This window comes from Cherax quadricarinatus, chromosome 8 (assembly GCF_038502225.1).
Source record: "Cherax quadricarinatus isolate ZL_2023a chromosome 8, ASM3850222v1, whole genome shotgun sequence".
Taxonomy (NCBI): domain Eukaryota; kingdom Metazoa; phylum Arthropoda; class Malacostraca; order Decapoda; family Parastacidae; genus Cherax; species Cherax quadricarinatus.
Window position 1 is genome coordinate 23,604,280 of NC_091299.1, and position 26,941 is coordinate 23,631,220.

The following is a 26,941-nucleotide window of genomic DNA, read 5'->3' on the forward strand; positions in this document are numbered from 1 at the left end:
TGTACAACTGTACAACACTACACAGTGTGAGGATCATGTACAACTGTACAATACAGTGTGAGGATCATGTACAACTGTACAACACTACACAGTGTGAGGATCATGTACAACTGTACAACACTACACAGTGTGAGGATCATGTACAACTGTACAATACAGTGTGAGGATCATGTACAACTGTACAACACTACACAGTGTGAGGATCATGTACAACTGTACAATACAGTGTGAGGATCATGTACAACTGTACAACACTACACAGTGTGAGGATCATGTACAACTGTACAATACAGTGTGAGGATCATGTACAACTGTACAACACTACACAGTGTGAGGATCATGTACAACTGTACAATACAGTGTGAGGATCATGTACAACTGTACAACACTACACAGTGTGAGGATCATGTACAACTGTACAATACAGTGTGAGGATCATGTACAACTGTACAACACTGCACAGTGTGAGGATCATGTACAACTGTACAATACAGTGTGAGGATCATGTACAACTGTACAATACAGTGTGAGGATCATGTACAACTGTACAACACTACACAGTGTGAGGATCATGTACAACTGTACAATACACAGTGTGAGGATCATGTACAACTGTACAACACTACGCAGTGTGAGGATCATGTACAACTGTACAACACTACACAGTGTGAGGATCATGTACAACTGTACAATACACAGTGTGAGGATCATGTACAACTGTACAACACTACGCAGTGTGAGGATCATGTACAACTGTACAACACTACGCAGTGTGAGGATCATGTACAACTGTACAACACTACACAGTGTGAGGATCATGTACAACTGTACAATACACAGTGTGAGGATCATGTACAACTGTACAACACTACACAGTGTGAGGATCATGTACAACTGTACAATACACAGTGTGAGGATCATGTACAACTGTACAACACTACACAGTGTGAGGATCATGTACAACTGTACAACACTGCACAGTGTGAGGATCATGTACACCTGTACAACACTACACAGTGTGAGGATCATGTACAACTGTACAACACTACACAGTGTGAGGATCATGTACAACTGTACAACACTGCACAGTGTGAGGATCATGTACACCTGTACAACACTACACAGTGTGAGGATCATGTACAACTGTACAACACTACACAGTGTGAGGATCATGTACAACTGTACAACACTGCACAGTGTGAGGATCATGTACAACTGTACAATACAGTGTGAGGATCATGTACAACTGTACAATACAGTGTGAGGATCATGTACAACTGTACAATACAGTGTGAGGATCATGTACAACTGTACAATACAGTGTGAGGATCATGTACAACTGTACAACACTACACAGTGTGAGGATCATGTACAACTGTACAATACAGTGTGAGGATCATGTACAACTGTACAACACTGCACAGTGTGAGGATCATGTACAACTGTACAATACAGTGTGAGGATCATGTACAACTGTACAACACTACACAGTGTGAGGATCATGTACAACTGTACAACACTACACAGTGTGAGGATCATGTACAACTGTACAACACTACACAGTGTGAGGATCATGTACAACTGTACAATACAGTGTGAGGATCATGTACAACTGTACACTACACAGTGTGAGGATCATGTACAACTGTACAACACTACACAGTGTGAGGATCATGTACAACTGTACAATACAGTGTGAGGATCATGTACAACTGTACAACACTACACAGTGTGAGGATCATGTACAACTGTACAACACTACACAGTGTGAGGATCATGTACAACTGTACAACACTAGACAGTGTGAGGATCATGTACAACTGTACAATACAGTGTGAGGATCATGTACAACTGTACAACACTGCACAGTGTGAGGATCATGTACAACTGTGCAACACTACACAGTGTGAGGATCATGTACAACTGTACAACACTGCACAGTGTGAGGATCATGTACAACTGTACAACACTACACAGTGTGAGGATCATGTACAACTGTACAACACTACACAGTGTGAGGATCATGTACAACTGTACAACACTACACAGTGTGAGGATCATGTACAACTGTACAACACTACACAGTGTGAGGATCATGTACAACTGTACAACACTACACAGTGTGAGGATCATGTACAACTGTACAATACAGTGTGAGGATCATGTACAACTGTACAACACTACACTGTGTGAGGATCATGTACAACTGTACAATACAGTGTGAGGATCATGTACAACTGTACAACACTACACAGTGTGAGGATCATGTACAACTGTACAACACTGCACAGTGTGAGGATCATGTACAACTGTACAATACAGTGTGAGGATCATGTACAACTGTACAACACTACACAGTGTGAGGATCATGTACAACTGTACAACACTACACAGTGTGAGGATCATGTACAACTGTACAATACAGTGTGAGGATCATGTACAACTGTACAATACAGTGTGAGGATCATGTACAACTGTACAATACAGTGTGAGGATCATGTACAACTGTACAATACAGTGTGAGGATCATGTACAACTGTACAACACTACACAGTGTGAGGATCATGTACAACTGTACAACACTACACAGTGTGAGGATCATGTACAACTGTACAACACTACACAGTGTGAGGATCGTGTACAACTGTACAATACAGTGTGAGGATCATGTACAACTGTACAACACTGCACAGTGTGAGGATCATGTACAACTGTACAATACAGTGTGAGGATCATGTACAACTGTACAATACAGTGTGAGGATCATGTACAACTGTACAATACAGTGTGAGGATCATGTACAACTGTACAATACAGTGTGAGGATCATGTACAACTGTACAATACAGTGTGAGGATCATGTACAACTGTACAATACAGTGTGAGGATCATGTACAACTGTACAATAGAGTTTGAGGATCATGTACAACTGTACAACACTGCACAGTGTGAGGATCATGTACAACTGTACAACACTACACAGTGTGAGGATCATGTACACCTGTACAATACAGTGTGAGGATCATGTACAACTGTACAACACTACACAGTGTGAGGATCATGTACAACTGTACAATACAGTGTGAGGATCATGTACAACTGTACAATACAGTGTGAGGATCATGTACAACTGTACAACACTACACAGTGTGAGGATCATGTACAACTGTACAATACAGTGTGAGGATCATGTACAACTGTACAATACAGTGTGAGGATCATGTACAACTGTACAACACTACACAGTGTGAGGATCATGTACAACTGTACAACACTACACAGTGTGAGGATCATGTACAACTGTACAACACTACACAGTGTGAGGATCATGTACAACTGTACAACACTACACAGTGTGAGGATCATGTACAACACTGCACAGTGTGAGGATCATGTACAACTGTACAACACTACACAGTGTGAGGATCATGTACAACTGTACAACACGTAGCTATGATATAATCAGCGTAAATTTTACTGCATGTTGGAAATGGTATAAAATACCGATTGAAGAAGCGTTCTGTGTGCGCGAAACGTTTCAACAATAAAGGTACCAAAGTGTTGCACGTGTCTTACTGGTGGAAATATTACCAGTGTGTTGCTTGATACACTGTGTCAACACTAGAGAGACAAGACACTGGTATAAACCTCGGTAATACATACCCACACATTGGTTTAGAAAGAGACCTGAAAAAACACTACAGCGTATTTATTAGAAAACGTTTCGGTCCTCTGATCTTGATCAAGATTCCAGGAGCGAAACTTTTACTAATAAATATGTCCTAGTGTTCCCTTACGTGTCTCTCTGAACCAGAGTAGAAGGTGTTAGTGAGAGATCCAGTGCTGTGATACCCAGTGTTTAGCAACCCACACCACACCCACACCACACTACATCCACACTACACCCACACCACACCACACCCACACCCTCACTACACCCACACCACACCCACACCACACTACATCCACACTACACCCACACCACACTACATCCACACTACACCCACACCACACCACACTACACCCACACCACACTACATCCACACTACACCCACACCACACTACATCCACACTACACCCACACCACACTACATCCACACTACACCCACACCACACTACATCCACACTACACCCACACCACACGACACTACACCCACACCACACTACATCCACACTACACCCACACCACACCACATCCACACTACACCCACATCACACTACATCCACACTACACCCATACCACACTACATCCACACTACACCCACACCACACTACATCCACACTACACCCACACCACACTACATCCACACTACACCCACACCACACTACATCCACACTACACCCACACCACACCACACTACACCCACACCACACTACATCCACACTACACCCACACCACACTACATCCACACTACACCCACACCACACTACATCCACACTACACCCACACCACACTACATCCACACTACACCCACACCACACCACACTACACCCACACCACACTACATCCACACTACACCCACACCACACCACATCCACACTACACCCACACCACACTACATCCACACTACACCCACACCACACTACATCCACACTACACCCACACCACACCACATCCACACTACACCCACACCACACTACATCCACACCACACTACATCCACTTTACACCCACACCACACCCACACCACACTACATCCACACTACATCCACACTACACCCACACCACACCCACACCCTCACTACACCCACACCACACTACATCCACACCACACCCACACCACACCCACACCACACCACACCCACACCACACTACATCCACACTACACCCAGACCACACCCACACCCTCACTACACCCACACCACACTACACACCACACTACACACCACACCACACCCACACCACACCCACACCACACTACATCCACACTACACCCACACCACACCCACACCCTCACTACACCCACACCACACTACATCCACACCACACCACACCCACACCACACCCACACCACACTACATCCACACTACACCCACACCACACATCCACACTACACCCACACCACACCCACACCACACCCACACCACACCCACACCCACACCAATCCCACACCAAACCCACACCACACCCACACCAAACCCGCACCACACCCACACCACACTCACACCACACCCACACCACACCCTCACCACACCCACACCCACACCACACTACATCCACACCACACCCACACCCTCACTACACCCACACCACACTACATCCACACTACACCCACACCACACCCACACCACACCCTCACCACACCCACACCACACCCACACCACACCCACACCACACCCACACCACACCCACACCACACCCACACCACACCCACACCACACCCACACCACACCCACACTACACCCACACCACACCCACACTACACCCACACCACACCCACACTACACCCACACCACACCCACACCACACCCACACCACACCCACACCACACCCACACTACACTACATCCACACTAAACCCACACTACACCCACACCACACCCACACCACACTCACACCACACCCACACCACACCCACACCACACCCACACTACACCCACACCGCACCCACAGTACACGCACACCACAACCACAGCTACACCCATACTACACCCACACCACACCACACCCACACCACACCCACACTACACGCACACCACACCCACACTACACCCATACTACACCCACACCCACACCACACCCACACCACACCCACACTACACGCACACCACACCCACACTACACCCACACCACACCCACACCCACACCACACCCACACCACACCCACAACTACATCAATCTTCCCGTCTCCGTGCTTATACGTTCTGACGCAGCAGGTTCCCTGCGCTGCACAACGTCTGATCACGGCCACTGGGTGTTGTCTTTCAGTAGCCTGGCTCTGTTTTTTTTTTTTTCACTCCAATTACCTGTAGTGACCTCGGGAATATTTTAATGTGCACTCCTGCTGTCTGCCTGTTAGTTCTGGGGGTCAGATGGCGCTTGTCAGAGCCCCGAATGATCTTGAGGTTACTGAACACTATTCTCAATGCGCGTGCGCGCGCGTTAGGCGGGGCCCATATTTGTGTACAAAATTGTCGTGTGAGGTGCGAGGTTCTGACCAGAGGTGTGGGGAAATGGGGAAGAAGGATGGGTAAGATGGGGATGGTAGAAGGATCGGTAAGATGGGGAAGGAAGAAGGATGGGTAAGGATGGAATGTGTGAAAGGTTGGGGAAGTGGGGGGAGAAGTAGGGTTTTAAAGGTAAGTGGCCTCTCCACTTTGGTGCAATTTGGATTCGTGTGTATATGTGTTGTGTGATTCGTGGAGAAGTTATGTTTATTGGGTAGGTATACGTCATACCCGTCAGTTGCACACCGCTATACCAGGTGTATACCAGTGTATACCAGGTGTATACCAGTGTATACCAGTGTATACCAGTGTATACCAGGTGTATACCAGTGTATACCAGGTGTATACCAGTGTATACCAGGTGTATACCAGTGTATACCAGTGTATACCAGGTGTATACCAGTGTGCCACTGAACTGGAAGGATGCATACTGTTTGCAATTGCCTTTTTTATGCGCAAGAGGTTGGCGTAAGACTGCAGCTGCAGATGGTAGTTGCAGGTCGTTTGATGGAGATTGGTTGCTCACCTGGAGTTGACTTGCTACGCAGTTTCTGAGGTGGTGTCCTGCGTAGTTATTGGTAATTGTTATTGTAATAGTTATTAATGTTATTATTACTATAGTTCTAGATGTTGGAACTATTGTAGTTGTTATTGTTGGTAGTAGGTCGACTGTCACCACGGTGGTGGAGGGGGGAGGGGGGCTGGTTGATGGGTGCAACACAAGACAATCATCTACCTGAGTCTACCTGGTAATACCTTAGTTTAGTAGTTAAGAGCGTTGCTCACCTGTGTCACCTGCCCAGAGGAGGGGCCGGGGGTCGACAAGGTCAAGGCGTCAACTTCAATGGCATAGGTTCACTCTGCTGCCATGCCAGTGCCACGCGGAAGCCTGGTAAAAGTTTTGCACTCTGACAGGATTGCTGATATATTCCTACTGTTCCATGACGTAAACTGTCAGGCGAGTCCTGTATACTTGTACTTACATTATGTTTACATTTATTAATATATATAGTTTACGTTCATCACTACTGTCTTTGTTTACCTCAACCTTCTCTCCGACTGCACTTGTTTACCTGTGTTTCTTTCTTATTAGCTCACATTCCTGTATTATTTTATTACCTATTTAGGAGACCTGGTCTGAGACCGGCTTGCGGGAGCGATGATCCTCGCACAAGTAACTTGTACTGACCCACTTACATAATGCACCAGTAACCTGTACTGACCCACCTACATAATGCACCAGTAACTTGTACTGACCCACTTACATAATGCACCAGTAACCTGTACTGACCCACTTACATAATGCACCAGTAACTTGTACTGACCCACTTACATAATGCACCAGTAACCTGTACTGACCCACTTACATAATGCACCAGTAACCTGTACTGACCCACTTACATAATGCACCAGTAACTTGTACTGACCCACCTACATAATGCACCAGTAACCTGTACTGACCCACTTACATAATGCACCAGTAACCTGTACTGACCCACCTACATAATGCACCAGTAACCTGTACTGACCCACTTACATAATGCACCAGTAACCTGTACTGACCCACTTACATAATGCACCAGTAACCTGTACTGACCCACTTACATAATGCACCAGTAACCTGTACTGACCCACTTACATAATGCACCAGTAACCTGTACTGACCCACTTACATAATGCACCAGTAACCTGTACTGACCCACCTACATAATGCAACAGTAACCTGTACTGACCTACTTACATGATGCACCAGTAACCTGTACTGAGCCACCCTCATAATGCACCAGTAACCTGTACTGACCCACTTAAATAATGCACCAGTAACCTGTACTGACCCACCTACATAATGCACCAGTAACCTGTACTGAGCCACCCACATAATGCACCAGTAACTTGTACTGACCCACCCACATAATGCACCAGTAACCTGTACTGACCCACCTACATAATGCACCAGTAACCTATACTGACCCACCTACATAATGCACCAGTAACCTGTACTGACCCACCTACATAATGCACCAGTAACCTGTACGGAGCCAATCACATAATGCACCAGTAACCTGTACTGACCCACCTACATAATGCACCAGTAACCTATACTGACCCACCTACATAATGCACCAGTAACCTGTACTGACCCACCTACATAATGCACCAGTAACCTGTACGGAGCCAATCACATAATGCACCAGTAACCTGTACTGAGTGACCCACATAATGCACCAGTAACCTGTACTGACCCACAGACATAATGCACCAGTAACCTGTACTGACCCACCCACATAATGCACCAGTAACCTGTACTGACCCACCCACATAATGCACCAGTAACCTGTACTGAGCCACCCACATAATGCACCAGTAACCTGTACTGAGCCACCCACATAATGCACCAGTAACCTGTACTGAGCCACCCACATAATGCACCAGTAACCTGTACTGAGCCACCTACATAATGCACCAGTAACCTGTACTGAGCCACCCACATAATGCAAGAGTAACCTATACTGACACACCTACATAATGCACCAGTAACCTGTACTGACCCACCTACATAAAGCACCAGTAACCTGTACTGAGCCACCCATATAATGCACCAGTAACCTGTACTGAGCCACCCACATAATACACCAGTAACCTGTACTGAGCCACCCACATAATGCACCAGTAACCTGTACTGAGCCACCCACATAATGCACCAGTAACCTGTACTGACCCACCCACATAATGCACCAGTAACCTGTACTGGCCCACCCACATAATGCACAAGTAACCTGTACTGAGCCACCCACATAATGCACCAGTAACCTGTACTGAGCCACCCACATAATACACCAGTAACCTGTACTGAGCCACCCACATAATGCACCAGTAACCTGTACTGACCCACCCACATAATGCACCAGTAACCTGTTCTGACCCACCCACATAATGCACCAGTAACTTGTACTGAGCCACCCACATAATGCACCAGTAACCTGTACTGACCCACCCACATAATGCACCAGTAACCAGTACTGACCCACCCACATAATGCACCAGTAGCCTGTACTGAGCCACCCACATAATGCACAAGTAACCTGTACTGAGCCACCCACATAATGCACCAGTAACCTGTACTGAGCCACCCACATAATGCACCAGTAACCTGTACTGACCCACCCACATAATGCACCAGTAACCTTTACTGAGCCACCCACATAATGCACCAGTAACCTGTACTGAGCCACCCACATAATGCACCAGTAACCTGTACTGACCCACCTACATAATGCACCGGTAACCTGTACTGACCCACCTACATAATGCACCAGTAACCTGTACTGAGCCACCCACATAATGCACCAGTAACCTGTACTGACCCACCTACATAATGCACCAGTAACCTGTACTTACCCACCTACATAATGCACCAGTAACCTGTACTGAGCCACCCACATAATGCACCAGTAACCTGTACTGAGCCACCCACATAATACACCAGTAACCTGTACTGAGCCACCCACATAATGCACCAGTAACCTGTACTGACCCACCCACATAATGCACCAGTAACCTGTGCTGAGCCACCCACATAATGCACCAGTAACCTGTACTGAGCCACCCACATAATGCACAAGTAACCTGTACTGAGCCACCCACATAATGCACCAGTAACCTGTACTGAGCCACCCACAAAATACACCAGTAACCTGTACTGAGCCACCCACATAATGCACCAGTAACCTGTACTGACCCACCCACATAATGCACCAGTAACCTGTACTGAGCCACCCACATAATGCACAAGTAACCTGTACTGAGCCACCCACATAATGCACCAGTAACCTGTACTGAGCCACCCACATAATACACCAGTAACCTGTACTGAGCCACCCACATAATGCACCAGTAACCTGTACTGACCCACCCACATAATGCACCAGTAACCTGTGCTGAGCCACCCACATAATGCACCAGTAACCTGTACTGAGCCACCCACATAATGCACAAGTAACCTGTACTGAGCCACCCACATAATGCACCAGTAACCTGTACTGAGCCACCCACAAAATACACCAGTAACCTGTACTGAGCCACCCACATAATGCACCAGTAACCTGTACTGACCCACCCACATAATGCACCAGTAACCTGTACTGAGCCACCCACATAATGCACAAGTAACCTGTACTGAGCCACCCACATAATGCACCAGTAACCTGTACTGAGCCACCCACAAAATACACCAGTAACCTGTACTGAGCCACCCACATAATGCACCAGTAACCTGTACTGACCCACCCACATAATGCACCAGTAACCTGTACTGACCCACCCACATAATGCACCAGTAACTTGTACTGACCCACCCACATAATGCACCAGTACCTGTACTGACCCACCCACATAATGCACCAGTAACCTGTACTGAGCCACCCACATAATGCACCAGTAACCTGTACTGAGCCACCCACATAATGCACCAGTAACCTGTATTGAGCCACCCACATAATGCACCAGTAACCTGTACTGACCCACCCACATAATGCACCAGTAACCTGTAATGAGCCACCCACATAATGCACCAGTAACCTGTACTGACCCACCTACATAATGCACTGGTAACCTGTACTGACCCACCTACATAATGCACCAGTAACCTGTACTGAGCCACCCACATAATGTACCAGTAACCTATACTGACCCACCTACATAATGCACCAGTAACCTGTACTGACCCACCTACATAATGCACCAGTAACCTGTACTGAGCCACCCATATAATTCACCAGTAACCTGTACTGACCCACCCACATAATGCACAAGTAACCTGTACTGAGCCACCCACATAACGCACAAGTAACCTGTACTGACCCACCCACATAATACACCAGTAACCTGTACTGACCCACCCACATAATACACCAGTAACCTGTTCTGACCCACCCACATAATGCACCAGTAACTTGTACTGACCCACACACATAATGCACCAGTAACCTGTACTGACCCACACACATAATGCACCAGTAACCTGTACTGACCCACCCACATAATGCACCAGTAACCTGTATTGACCCACCCACATAATGCACCAGTAACCAGTACTGACCCACCCACATAATGCACCAGTAACCTGTACTGAGCCACCCACATAATGCACCAGTAACCTGTACTGAGCCACCCACATAATGCACCAGTAATCTGTACTGAGCCACCCACATAATGCACCAGTAACCTGTACTGACCCACCCACATAATGCACCAGTAACCAGTACTGACCCACCCACATAATGCACCAGTAGCCTGTACTGAGCCACCCACATAATGCACAAGTAACCTGTACTGAGCCACCCACATAATGCACCAGTAACCTGTACTGAGCCACCCACATAATGCACCAGTAACCTGTACTAAGCCACCCACATAATGCACCAGTAACCTGTACTGAGCCACCCACATAATGCACCAGTAACCTGTACTGACCCACCCACATAATACACCAGTAACTTGTACTGACCCACTCACATAATGCACCAGTAACCTGTACTGAGCCACGCACATAATGCACCAGTAGCCTGTACTGAGCCACCCACATAATGCACCAGTAACCTGTACTGAGCCAACCACATAATGCACCAGTAACCTGTACTGAGCCACCCTCATAATGCATCAGTAACCTGTACTGAGCCACCCACATAATGCACCAGTAACCTGTACTGACCCACCCACATAATGCACCAGTAACCTGTACTGACCCACCCACATAATGCTCCAGTAACCTGTAGTGAGCCACCCACATAATGCAACAGTAACCTGTACTTAGCCACCCACATAATGCACCAGTAACCTGTACTGAGCCATCCACATAATGCACCAGTAACCTGTACTGACCCACCCACATAATGCTCCAGTAACCTGTAGTGAGCCACCCACATAATGCACCAGTAACCTGTACTGAGCCACCCACAAAATACACCAGTAACCTGTACTGAGCCACCCACATAATGCACCAGTAACCTGTACTGACCCACCCACATAATGCACCAGTAACCTGTACTGACCCACCCACATAATGCACCAGTAACTTGTACTGACCCACCCACATAATGCACCAGTACCTGTACTGACCCACCCACATAATGCACCAGTAACCTGTACTGAGCCACCCACATAATGCACCAGTAACCTGTACTGAGCCACCCACATAATGCACCAGTAACCTGTATTGAGCCACCCACATAATGCACCAGTAACCTGTACTGACCCACCCACATAATGCACCAGTAACCTGTAATGAGCCACCCACATAATGCACCAGTAACCTGTACTGACCCACCTACATAATGCACTGGTAACCTGTACTGACCCACCTACATAATGCACCAGTAACCTGTACTGAGCCACCCACATAATGCACCAGTAACCTATACTGACCCACCTACATAATGCACCAGTAACCTGTACTGACCCACCTACATAATGCACCAGTAACCTGTACTGAGCCACCCATATAATTCACCAGTAACCTGTACTGACCCACCCACATAATGCACAAGTAACCTGTACTGAGCCACCCACATAACGCACAAGTAACCTGTACTGACCCACCCACATAATACACCAGTAACCTGTACTGACCCACCCACATAATGCACCAGTAACCTGTTCTGACCCACCCACATAATGCACCAGTAACTTGTACTGACCCACACACATAATGCACCAGTAACCTGTACTGACCCACACACATAATGCACCAGTAACCTGTACTGACCCACCCACATAATGCACCAGTAACCTGTATTGACCCACCCACATAATGCACCAGTAACCAGTACTGACCCACCCACATAATGCACCAGTAACCTGTACTGAGCCACCCACATAATGCACCAGTAACCTGTACTGAGCCACCCACATAATGCACCAGTAATCTGTACTGAGCCACCCACATAATGCACCAGTAACCTGTACTGACCCACCCACATAATGCACCAGTAACCAGTACTGACCCACCCACATAATGCACCAGTAGCCCGTACTGAGCCACCCACATAATGCACAAGTAACCTGTACTGAGCCACCCACATAATGCACCAGTAACCTGTACTGAGCCACCCACATAATGCACCAGTAACCTGTACTGAGCCACCCACATAATGCACCAGTAACCTGTACTAAGCCACCCACATAATGCACCAGTAACCTGTACTGAGCCACCCACATAATGCACCAGTAACCTGTACTGACCCACCCACATAATACACCAGTAACTTGTACTGACCCACTCACATAATGCACCAGTAACCTGTACTGACCCACCCACATAATGCACCAGTAACCTGTACTGACCCACCCACATAATACACCAGTAACCTGTACTGAGCCACGCACATAATGCACCAGTAGCCTGTACTGAGCCACCCACATAATGCACCAGTAACCTGTACTGAGCCAACCACATAATGCACCAGTAACCTGTACTGAGCCACCCTCATAATGCATCAGTAACCTGTACTGAGCCACCCACATAATGCACCAGTAACCTGTACTGACCCACCCACATAATGCACCAGTAACCTGTACTGACCCACCCACATAATGCTCCAGTAACCTGTAGTGAGCCACCCACATAATGCAACAGTAACCTGTACTTAGCCACCCACATAATGCACCAGTAACCTGTACTGAGCCATCCACATAATGCACCAGTAACCTGTACTGACCCACCCACATAATGCTCCAGTAACCTGTAGTGAGCCACCCACATAATGCAACAGTAGCCTGTACTTAGCCACCCAAATAATGCACCAGTAACCTGTACTGAGCCATCCACATAATGCACCAGTAACCTCTACTGAGCCACCCACATAATGCACCAGTAACCTGTACTGAGCCACCGACATAATGCACCAGTAACCTGTACTGAGCCACCCACATAATGTACCAGTAACCTGAACTGAGCCACCCACATAATGCACCAGTAACCTGTACTGAGCCACCCACATAATGCGCCAGTAACCTGTACTGAGCCACCCACATAATGCACCAGTAACCTGTACTGAGCCACCCACATAATGCACCAGTAACCTGTACTGAGCCAGCCACATAATGCACCAGTAACCTGTACTGAGCCAGCCACATAATGCACCAGTAACCTGTAATGACCCACCCACATAATGCACCAGTAACCTGTACTGAGCCAACCACATAATGCACCAGTAACCTGTACTGAGCCACCCACATAATGCACCAGTAACCTGTATTGAGCCACCCACATAATGCACCAGTAACCTGTACTGACCCACCCACATAATGCACCAGTAACCTGTAATGAGCCACCCACATAATGCACCAGTAACCTGTACTGACCCACCTACATAATGCACTGGTAACCTGTACTGACCCACCTACATAATGCACCAGTAACCTGTACTGAGCCACCCACATAATGCACCAGTAACCTATACTGACCCACCTACATAATGCACCAGTAACCTGTACTGACCCACCTACATAATGCACCAGTAACCTGTACTGAGCCACCCATATAATTCACCAGTAACCTGTACTGACCCACCCACATAATGCACAAGTAACCTGTACTGAGCCACCCACATAACGCACAAGTAACCTGTACTGACCCACCCACATAATACACCAGTAACCTGTACTGACCCACCCACATAATGCACCAGTAACCTGTACTGAGCCACCCACATAATGCACCAGTAACCTGTACTGAGCCACCCACATAATACACCAGTAATCTGTACTGACCCACCTACATAATGCACCAGTAACCTGTACTGACCCACCCACATAATGCACCAGTAACCTGTACTGAGCCACCCACATAATGCACCAGTAACATGTACTGAGCCACCCACATAATGTATCAGTAACCTGTACTGACCGACCCACATAATGCACCAGTAACCTGTACTGACCGACCCACATAATGCACCAATAACATGTACTGAGCACCCACGTAATGCACCAGTAACCTGTACTGAGCCACCCTCATAATGCACCAGTAACCTGTACTTAGCCACCCACATAATGCACCAGTAACCTGTACTGAGCCACCCACATAATGCACCAGTAACCTGTACTGAGCCACCCACATAATGCACCAGTAACCTGTACTGAGCCACCCACATAATGCACCAGTAACTTGTACTGACCCACCCACGTAATGCACCAGTAACCTGTACTGAGCCACCCACATAATGCACCGGTAACCTGTACTGAGCCACCCACATAATGCACCAGTAACCTGTACTGAGCCACCCACATAATGCACCAGTAACCTGTACTGAGCCACCCACATAATGCACCAGTAACTTGTACTGACCCACCCACATAATGCACCAGTAACCTGTACTGAGCCACCCACATAATGCACCGGTAACCTGTACTGAGCCACCCACATAATGCACCAGTAACCTGTACTGAGCCACCCACATAATGCACCAGTAACCTGTACTGAGCCACCCACATAATGCACCAGTAACCTGTACTGAGCCAGCCACATAATGCACCAGTAACCTGTACTGACCCACCCACATAATGCACCAGTAACCTGTACTGAGCCACCCACATAATGCACCAGTAACCTGTACTGAGCCACCCACATAATGTATCAGTAACCTGTACTGACCGACCCACATAATGCACCAGTAACCTGTACTGACCGACCCACATAATGCACCAATAACATGTACTGAGCCACCCACGTAATGCACCAGTAACCTGTACTGAGCCACCCTCATAATGCACCAGTAACCTGTACTTAGCCACCCACATAATGCACCAGTAACCTGTACTGAGCCACCCACATAATGCACCAGTAACCTGTACTGAGCCACCCACATAATGCACCAGTAACCTGTACTGAGCCACCCACATAATGCACCAGTAACCTGTACTGAGCCACCCACATAATGCACCAGTAACCTGTACTGAGCCACCCACATAATGCACCAGTAACCTGTACTGAGGCACCCACATAATGCACCAGTAACCTGTACTTAGCCACCCACATAATGCACCAGTAACCTGTACTGAGCCACCCACATAATGCACCAGTAACCTGTACTGAGCCACCCACATAATGCACCAGTAACCTGTACTGAGCCACCCACATAATGCACCAGTAACCTGTACTGAGCCACCCACATAATGCACCAGTAACCTGTACTGAGCCACCCACATAATGCACCAGTAACCTGTACTGAGCCACCCACATAATGCACCAGTAACCTTTTCTGAGCCACCCACATAATACACAAGTAACCTGTACTGAGCCACCCACATAATGCACCAGTAACCTGTACTGAGCCACCCACATAATGCACCAGTAACCTGTACTGAGCCACCCACATAATGCACCAGTAACCTGTACTGACCCACCCACATAATGCACCAGTAACCTGTACTGAGCCACCCACATAATGCCCCAGTAACCTGTACTGAGCCACCCACATAATGCACCAGTAACCTGTACTGAGCCACCCACATAATGCACCAGTAACCTGTACTGAGCCACCCACATAATGCACCAGGAACCTGTACTGAGCCACCCACATAATGCACCAGTAACCTGTACTGAGCCACCCACATAATGCCCCAGTAACCTGTACTGAGCCACCCACATAATGCACCAGTAACCTGTACTGAGCCACCCACATAATGCACCAGTAACCTGTACTGAGCCACCCACATAATGCACCAGTAACCTCTACTGAGCCACCCACATAATGCACCAGTAACCTGTACTGAGCCACCCACATAATGCACCAGTAACCTGTACTGAGCCACCCACATAATGCACCAGTAACCTGTACTAAGCCACCCACATAATGCACCAGTAACTTGTACTGACCCACCCACATAATGCACCAGTAACCTGTACTGAGCCACCCACATAATGCACCAGTAACTTGTACTGAGCCACCCACATAATGCACCAGTAACCTGTACTGAGCCACCCACATAATGCACCAGTAACCTGTACTGAGCCACCCACATAATGCACCAAGATACACTAATGAAAAAAATATATTTAATTTTGTTTGTTTATTATTAAAGTGTTGTAAACTTAGCTAAAATATATTTAGTTGGATTAGGAAAATTTAATTGCTCTTGTTATAATAAGGTTAGGTAAGTTTTCTAAAGTTCTTTTGGTACGAAATTATTAACTTTTACATTAACATAAATGAAAAAAATATATCTTTAAACGTATAAGAGAAAATTTTAGAAAGGATTTAATTTTAAATGAGTTCTTTCTTTTGACCAGTTTTACCTGTTCGCCACGACATATATATCATATGCTGTTGTTAGGTTAGAGAGGTTACAAAAGGAGACCATCAAAATTAATACGTGATAAAAGAATTAGAAGTTCGGCCATTAGGTGCGTGACACTACTACTCTTTGCTGGGGAAACAACCTGATTGATCCGTCTACCTGGAACCCTGCAGCGGCAGCCTGAGGGCTTCCCTCACACGCAATAACTGAAGCCCCCATCCCCTCCCACACATACAACTACAGACATGTAGACAGACAGGTAGACAGGTAGAGAGGGAGACACGTCTATTCTCTCTCCCTTACTAATAATGAGGTTATTATGGGTAATTGTGTGATTATGTTCAATTATTGTCTGTGTTAATTACTGAGGACGTCCTCCTTACCATTTGTCAAAGTCCCTTCTCTATAGACACCTAACGTGTTTATTATTAGTGGTGGTGTAAGTATTAATGTGAAGCTTAGAACCTGTGTCGTATCTTCAGCACACAAGGATGCATGTAGACTCGATCCACCGTTGTTTAACACAGGCTGCTGGGGTATGTTGATCACGAGGGTGTGTAAATCTGTGGTGTGTTGAAGGTGTGAAGGAGGTTTTAGGAGGGTGTACTTCTGGAACGACAGCTGTGGTGTGAATGATGGTAAATGCTGTTTCCTTTGGCTCTCACTGTCTCGCTCTGGAGGTGAATGACAGCAGCTGTACAATATTGATTGTGAGGAACAGGTGCGATTAATGTTACAATCAGTATTTACATTGTAGTGGTGATTGTGATGGTGATTGTGGTGGTGGTGGTGGTGGTGGTGGTAGCGGTGGTGGTGGTGGTGGTGGTGGTGGTGGTGGTGGTAGCGGTGGTGGTGGTGGTGGTGGTGGTAGCGGTGGTGGTGGTAGTTGTGGTTATAATAATGCTACATATGTTAAATACAAAACTCTCAGATTAACGAGTCACTATGAATTACGAGGACATCTGCTCTTAGAATCATAGAGGTGTTAAGACGTGTGTGTTAACCATCTTTGTACATGTTAAAGCGTGCGTGAACCATCCAGAAGCTTGTTAAGACGTATGTAAACCATCCAGGTACACGTAGAGACAAGTGTGAACCATCCAAATGCTTGTTAAGGCATGAGCCATGCAGGTGCTTGTTAAGATGTTTTTGAACCACCCAGGTGCTTGTTAATAACAGACATGAACCATGCAGGTGTTTAAGATGTGTGTGAACCATCAGGTGCTTGTTAATACGTGTGTGAACCATCCAGGTGCATGTAAGTGCGTCTAACAGATATTATAATGTGAGTGAGGCATGAGAGAGAGAGAGAGAGAGAGAGAGAGAGAGAGAGAGAGAGAGAGATAGAGATAGAGCTTAAATATGAGAACTAATGAGGTACAGCCCTAAAGAACCGTATAGACGAGAGAATCTAGTATGGTGTTAATCAGCTCGGCTTGTAAGGATCTGAGCCTTCATGGCGGCCCCTACATACAAGGTAGTTTGCCCGGGGGCCGTCCTCACCCTGACTGACACATCTCCAACACAAACTTGTAGTCGTATAGGCGAAATAATCGCCGTGCTTGTAGCTGGCTATTGATGCTTTAGAAGAATGCACGTCGACTGTAATACACCCAGCATACACAAGGACATTCTTGGTGTTTCTTGGGAATATGTAGCGTGTCAGCAACCAAGACTGTGGCGTCTGTTTTCAGAGATCAGTGACTATTGATATTTTGTGTGCTTAATTCAGCGATCATCAGGGACGGGACACAACTACACCAACAGTGTTAGTAGCTAAATCATCAGTGTCAGTAACCACACCAACAAGCTTGTGTATAGGTCAGCTAGGTGTCAACAGTGTCGTGTACACTGCCTACGCTACATTATAATTTTCATAGTTGTGAGGTCATGATTCTGTACCTGTAACCTGGTTTTTGCTTGATCAGTACTACTGCACTCAACATACTGACCTGTGTGTGTGTGTGTACTCACCTATTTGTGCTCACCTATTTGTGGTTGCAGGGGTCGAGTCTTAGCTCCTGGCCCCGCCTCTTCACCGGTTGCTACTGGGCCCTCTCTCTCCCCGCTCCATGAGCTTTATCAAACCTCGTCTTAAAACTGTGTATGGTTCCTGCCTCCACTACGTCATTTTCTAGGCTATTCCACTGCCTTACAACTCTATGACTGAAGAAATACTTCCTAATATCTCTCTGACTCATTTGTGTCTTCAACTTCCAATTGTGGCCTCTTGTTTCTGTGTCCCCTCCCTGGAACATCCTGTCTTTGTCCACCTTGTCTATTCCACGCAGTATTTTATATGTCGTTATCATGTCTCCCCTGACCCTCCTGTCCTCCAGTGTCGTCAGGCCGATTTCCCTTAATCTTTCTTCATAGGACATTCCCCTTAGCTCTGGAACTAACCTTGTCGCAAACCTTTGTACTTTCTCTAGTTTCTTGACGTGCTTTATCAAGTGCGGGTTCCAAACAGGTGCTGCATACTCCACTATGGGCCTGACATACACGGTGTACAGTGTCTTTAATGATTCCTTACTAAGGTATCGGAATGCTGTTCTCAGGTTTGCCAGGCGCCCATATGCTGCAGCAGTTATCTGATTGATGTGTGTGTGTGTGTGTGTGTGTGTGTGTGTGTGTGTGTGTGTGTGCGCTCACCTAATTGTGGTTGCAGGGGTCGATTCATAGTTCCTGGCTGGCTCTTGTGTGTACGTGTGTGTGAGAATGTGAGGATGTTGCCCTCAGGATCCAGTCCTCCCACGTAGTTCAGTGTTATACGCACCACACCACTTTCTCGATGAATACAAGATACACCAAGTGGCGCTTGTCTCTCAGTGATGTATACCGAGTGATGTATGTCTCAGTGTATATTCACTGATAGTTTACCTCACAGTTTTACCTGGAGTATACTTGGAGAAGGTTTCGGGAGTCATCGCCCCCGCGGGCTGTGACCAGGCCTCATGGTGGATGAGGGCCTGATCAACCAGGCTGTTGCTGTTGGCCGCACGCAACCCGACGTACGAACCATAGCCCGGCTGATCAGGTACTGACTTTAGGTGCCTGTCCAGTGCCTTCTTGAAGACAGCCAGGTGTGTATTGGTAATCCCCCTTATGTATGCTGGGAGGCAGTTGAACAGTCTTGGGCCCCTGACACTTACTGTGTTGTCTCTTATCGTGCTTTTCATTGAGGGATGTTGCATCGTCTGCCGAGTCTTTTGCTTTCATAGAGAGTGATTTTCGTGTGCAAGTTTGGTACTAGTCCCTCTAGAATTTTTCAAGTGTATGTAATCTTGTATCTCTCCCGCCTGCGTTCCAGGGAGTACAGGTTGAGGTACTTCAAGCGTTCCCAGTAATTTAGGTGTTTTATCGCAGTTGTGTGTGCCGTGAACGTTTTCTGTACATTTTCTAGGTCAGCAATTTCACCTGCCTTGAAAGGTGCTGTTAGCGTGCAGCAATATTCCAGCCTAGATGGAACAAGCGACCTGAAGAGTATCATCATGGGCTTGGCCTCCCTAGTTTTGAAGGTTCTCATTATTCATCCTGTCATTTTTCTAGCAGATGTGATTGATACAATGTTGTCTTTGAAAGTGAGATCCTCTGACATTATCACTCCCAGGTCTTTTGCATTACTTTTTCGCTCTATTGTGTTGTTGGAGTTTGTTTTATAATCCGATATAATTTTAATTTCCTCACGTTTTCCATTTCACATCATTGAACTTCATATTGTTTTCTGCGGCCCATTTAAAGATTTGGTTGATGTCCGCCTGGAGTCTTGCAGTGTCTTCAGTGGAGGACATTGTCATGCATATTTGGGTGTCATCCTCAAAGGAAGACACGGTGCTGTGGCTTGTATCCCTGTCTATGTCAGATGTGAGGATTGCCGTGTTCCTCCCTTAAGCTTGCCGTGTTCCTCCCTTAAGTCAATGTGACCTGACCTGACTAGGTTGGGTGCATTGGCTTAAGCTGGTAGGAGACTTGGACCTGCCTCGCATGGGCCAGTAGGCCTTCTGCAGTGTTCCTTCGTTCTTATGTTCTTATGTTCTTATGAATACTGTGCCTTGTGGAACAGAGTTTTTCGCAGTAGCTGCCTCAGACTTTACTCTGTTTACTACTACTCTTTCTGTTCTATTTGTTAGGAAATTATAGAACCATCTACCAACTTTTCCTGTTATTCCTATGTCATGCATTTTGTGTGCTGTTACACCATGGTCACACTTATCAAAGGCTTTTGCAAAATCTCTGTTTACTACATCTGCATTTTGTTTGTCTTCTAGAACATCCAGAACCTTGTCATAGTGGTCCATTAGCTGGGACAGACAGGAGCGACCTGCTCTAAACCCGTGTTGCCCTGGGCTGTGTAACTGATGGGTATCTAGATGGGTGGTGATCTTGCTTCTTAGGACCCTTTCAAAGATGTTTATGATGTGGACGTTAGTGCTATCGGTCTGTAGTTCTTTGCTATTGCTTTACTGCCCCCTTTGTGGAGTGGGGCTATGTCTATTGTTTTTAGCACCTGTGGGACGACCCCCGTGTCCATGCTCCCTCTCCATAGGATGTTAAAAGCTCATGATAGGAGCTTCTTGCAGTTCTTGATGAACACGGAGTTCCATGTGTCTGGGCCTGGGACAGAGTGCATGGGCATGTCATTTATCGCCTGTTCGAAGTCATTTGGCATCAGGATATCAGATACGTTCGAGTCTTCCAAATTCTGTCTCATAAAAAATTCATTTAGGTCATCGACTCTGTCTGGTTAGCGGCTTGCTAAAACCCGAGTCATACCAGAACTTGAGTAGCTCACTCATTTCCTTGCTGTCATCTGTGTAGGACCCATCTCGTTTAAGGGCCCAATACTGGATGTTGTTTTTGACTTTGGCATAAGAAAAGAAATATTTTTTATTTCTTTCAATTTCATACATGGCTTTTAGTTCTTCCCGCGTATCTTGACTCCTGTAAGATTCCTTTAACTTTAGTTCGATGTTTGCTAATTTCTGACCAGTGTCTCCCTGCGTATTACGGATATATTGGTCTCTTTTGGCCTCTCTGTTATTCTTTGCCTTCGCCTGTATAGGGAGCGCCTTTCTCTTTTTAGTTTACAGCTTCTCCTTTTTCCTAAAGGAATATGCCTTGAGTATACCTCGAGTTAATTTATTCTAGACATAGGTTTGGATTCGTGTTGCTTAGGCTATCTTCTTAGTTTATATCACTTAGGAACTGGTTTACTTGGTCCCACATTATTTTTTTATTATTGAAGTTGAATTTGGTGAAGACTTCCTCGTGACTGATCACATTTTGTCGGTCTGGGGCTCCGCGCATACATGTCTGAACCTCTATTATGTTGTGATCTGAGTATATTTATTGTTTTTGATATTGTAATATTTCGTATCAGATCATCATTGTTAATGAAGATGAGGTCCAATGTATTCTCCAGTCTTGTAGGCTCTCTTATTTGCTGGTTTAAGGTGAATTTGGTGCAGAGATTTAAAAGCTCGTGTGTGTGCGAGCTTTCATCTGAGCTGCCTCCTGGTGTTATCTCTGCTACAAGATTATTTGCCACATTCCTCCATTTTAGGTGCCTTAGGTTGAAATCCTCCAGGAGCAAGATGTTGGGGACAGGAGCGGGAAGATTTTCCAGACAGTGATCAAATTTCAAAAACTGTTCCTGGAATTGTTGGGAAGTTGTATCCGGAGGCTTGTATACACCCACAATGACCAGGTTTTTGTTCTCGATCTTTACTGCCAAAACTTTAACTACATCATTTGAGACATTTAGTAGTTCCGAGCATATAAGTGACCCTGTGATGTACAGGCCAACCCCCCCTCCCCCTCTTTGCCTGTTCACTGTCTCATTGATATAGGTTGTAACCTGGGAACCATATTTCATTGTCAAAGTGGTCCTTTATGTGGGTCTCTGTGAAAACCACGAACATTGCATTTGACTCTGTAAGCAGTCCATGGATGAAAGGTATTTTGTTGTTCATTGCTGGCTTTAGATCCTGTATATTTGCAAAGATGAATGTCGTCAGATTAGTGGTATTGGTGGTATGGGGGGTGGATCTTTTTTCCTGGCACTAATATCTGTTGTTTTGGAGTGGAGGCCATCGACTGTGATTCCACTCCAGAAATGATCGGAGTTGGTGTACGATTTCTGTCATTTCTTGCCAGCTTGTTTTCCTTCATGGCGCTAAAAAAAACTCCGGAGTGGCTGTGGCTACCTAGGTTTTCCCATAGTCTGGATGTTTTGTATCTTCTTGTTCCCTTTAGATGGTGTATTTGACAATGTAAGTTATAGCATTGTCTTTCCTAAAATGAAGAGTGACACATTTCAAGGTGGAAAAGCTTACAAGAAGGGAGGTTGCATTTTCCTGTTGTTATATGGGAACGGCATTTTCTAGGGTGGTCAAATTGCACTTCCCATCTGTTTTTCCAGATACTCCATACCTGCAGATACCAAGTGCATAGAATTTGCATTGGCCTGGTTTCTGCTTGCCTTAGTTTTTTGTGACTGTATTCCCTACTGGTGCATGCTTTCCTGTCTCATTGCTATCCTCAGCAGTAGTGCTAACAATGAAGCCTTCACCAGTTATTTCTGGTGATTTATCTTCACTGTTTCTTTGGGCATCCCCTTGTTTACTATCTCCCGTGGTATTGCTAGTTGTAACATTGGTTTTGGCATGTTCTTGTCTACATCTGTTCCCCCACTAGTGCTCCTGTCTCCCTCTAGGCCACTAACATTCAATTCTCCATTCTTACAGTTACTGTCTTCCAGGACAGCATTTGTACCAGGGGCGACAGCACCATTTGGCCCAGACTTTTTATTTCCCTATCTGTTATAGAATGCTGTCCAGTTTTCTATGAAGGCCGATTTGATGTTATCTTTTAATACCAATGTGATTTTATTCCATAGTTTGATCTCACTTGGGCATACCCAAAAACATTTCTTTGATTTAATATCTCTTGTAGATGATTCCTGAATATCTGCACAAGGTGCATGGGCCCATTTCTCACAGAAGTTGCACGAAATCCATGCAGTAGCCCTTTTGTATGGTTGCAGACTACACAGGATTTCATGATGTGATTATATTGGTTGTTTTACTGTATATTCTACTAATATCCTCCTTAAAGTGTAGATTTGTCAATTTGTATTGTATCTATCTGTATTTGTACATGTATGTGTTTGGGACAATCTTACAGCTCTAGTAAGTTACTGTTTGGGTGTTTGATAAGGGCATGTAAAACTCCTCAGCTTATGAATCCACTCAGAAGATACCTTATTTTTTCAACAAATCCGTTTGGGTGTTAAGGATGCCTCGATACTCTCAGGTTTTGAATCCAGTCGTGGTTCACTTATTTCTTGGATGAATCTGGATGAATCCGGTCAGTGTATCACTTATTTTATGAATCTGGTCCGTGATTTTGGACTAGCTCGTGAAAGGACTACTGGAATATTTTTTAATAGAGTAATATATGTTTAGTTTGATACAGAAAGTATAACTTGCGTGTTGGAGAAACCGGTGACTTCTGGCAGCTCCTACTATGACAAACGGCCGATGACCTCTGGCACCCTTTTTTACCACCTGAAGTTTTGGGCACTTATAGATCACTGTGTTTAGCTTCTCTAGATTTTTTTCACCTCCACCACAACAAATGCTATTTTATCACTATTGTTGAGTAGTGAAGATTACTGGAGTAATATTTGCTTTTCGTTGTGTATATTGTGACCGCTGCTAACTATAAGCTTAATGTACAAAGTGTGTACGTCTCGTATTTCAAAAAGGAAGAAGTTTCTAAGGGAATTGAAGGTATTGAAGTATTCATGACTGGTGTTGAATGGTTGCCACGCAGCCTTAATGATCCCCGTGCAGTACACGTGCTCTACACCTCTTTAACCAGCAATATCAATGTGAAACTGGAATATGTTAAAAGTTTTGCACTCTGGCAGGACTGATCTTCATTTTTACGTGCACACTCTACGACACATAAATATTCTTAACTTTCTGTATAGTTAGTATGTATTTATGTTATGTATTTTATGAGTTGATAGGCCTCGAATATTTCCAGTTTTAGGCCTGGTTTGAGACCGGGCCGGGGGAAGGGGGGGGGTCATAAACCCAGCTGTACTGTGAATGTCTCTGTGAGGCTCCTTGATGCTGGAGAAGGGCTCTTGATCCAAGGAATTGAGCTATCTCGGATCAAACACTATTTCCTCGCATGAAACAGGGTGTGATGGATATGTGGGTGGGCGGGTCGCCACCAGCAACAGCCTGGTCGACCAGCCAGTCAACAAGAGGGCCTGACCATGCATCGAGTGGTGACAGTACGATAACTCTTAAAACTGGTCACAGGTTATCCACGGGTTATATTGTTGAAAATGGTATAAAATACCGACAAGTTGAAGATTAAGACAAATGTGCAACAGTTGGGTATCTTTGTTGATGAAACGTTTCACCTACACAGTAGACTTCTTCAGTCAAGTACAGAGGCAGCAGGTGTAGTGGTGAAATGAAAATGAGGTAATCAGTCTATCAACCTTGGTTGATGGACTGTATCTTATTCTAATACGTCAAAATTATTTACAACAATAAGTATATTATTGATAGTGTATTAGTGATGGTCATTATATAACTGTGTTTGTTCTCTGTGGCAGGTGATGGTGTAGCATTATCTGGCAGCAGTGCCACCACCAGCAGTGCCACCAAGGGAAAGCACCGAAACAGTAGAGGAGGAGGAAGACTTAGTGGCTGAGGCGATGATTGCCTTGCTGGAGACCACTAACATGGCCCTGCACCCACCACCCCCAGAACTGCCTCCAGGTACGTTCTTGGTGCCACAACCCCCAACCTAACTCTCTCTCTCTCTCTCTCTCTCTCTCTCTCTCTCTGCTATCCTTGACTTAACACACACCTACTTAATACATGATAGTCTTTCATCTAGATAGTAGCAGCAGATAGTCTCGGTGTGGACCTCCAAATCCTCTGCTGTCTGTCTTTCTCATGTACTCTGGTGTATTCCCATGTTTTCACATCTACTCTCGTGTACTCCCATGTACTGCCATGTGCTCCCATGTTCTCTTTTGTACTCCCATGTTCTTCCGTGTACTCCCATGTACTCTCGTACTCATTATTCCAGAGTTTACAAAAGTCATTACAGATTATATTGTAGTAGGCTTCTAGTTACCATGAAATGTTGTTTTGGAAATGATATTCTTGTCGTGGATGTTGGTAGTGAACACACCAGGAGGGTGGGCAGAGAACCTTCCGCTTTACTCTTCTTTACAAGTAGTGACTGGTAGACGAGTGTGCTTGTTCCTCGGAACAACTTTGATATCTACTGCTTCCTGTTCCGCCACCTCTTCTTCCCCCTCTCTCTCTCTCTCTCTCTCTCCCCTCCTTCCCTCCCTCTCTACCCTTCTTCCTTCCCTCTCTTCCTTCGGGAATCACTGACTTTTAAATTAATTACAACTGGTGGAAGTTTATCCGCGAATTTT

General features: G+C 45.8%; 1 protein-coding gene across 12 annotated transcripts in view; it reads left to right on the forward strand.

The window, feature by feature from the left end:
* The window catches only part of LOC128685474 (serine-rich adhesin for platelets), a 316,490-nt gene that overhangs the window by 86,679 nt on the left and 202,870 nt on the right, over positions 1–26,941 (forward strand). For all 12 annotated transcript variants that reach the window (XM_070082944.1, XM_070082945.1, XM_070082947.1 and 9 more), the window contains exon 3: positions 26,102–26,267. In XM_070082944.1, the coding sequence (XP_069939045.1) occupies positions 26,204–26,267 (64 nt within the window). In that variant the 5' untranslated portion in view covers positions 26,102–26,203. The remainder of the gene's footprint in view (positions 1–26,101; positions 26,268–26,941) is intronic.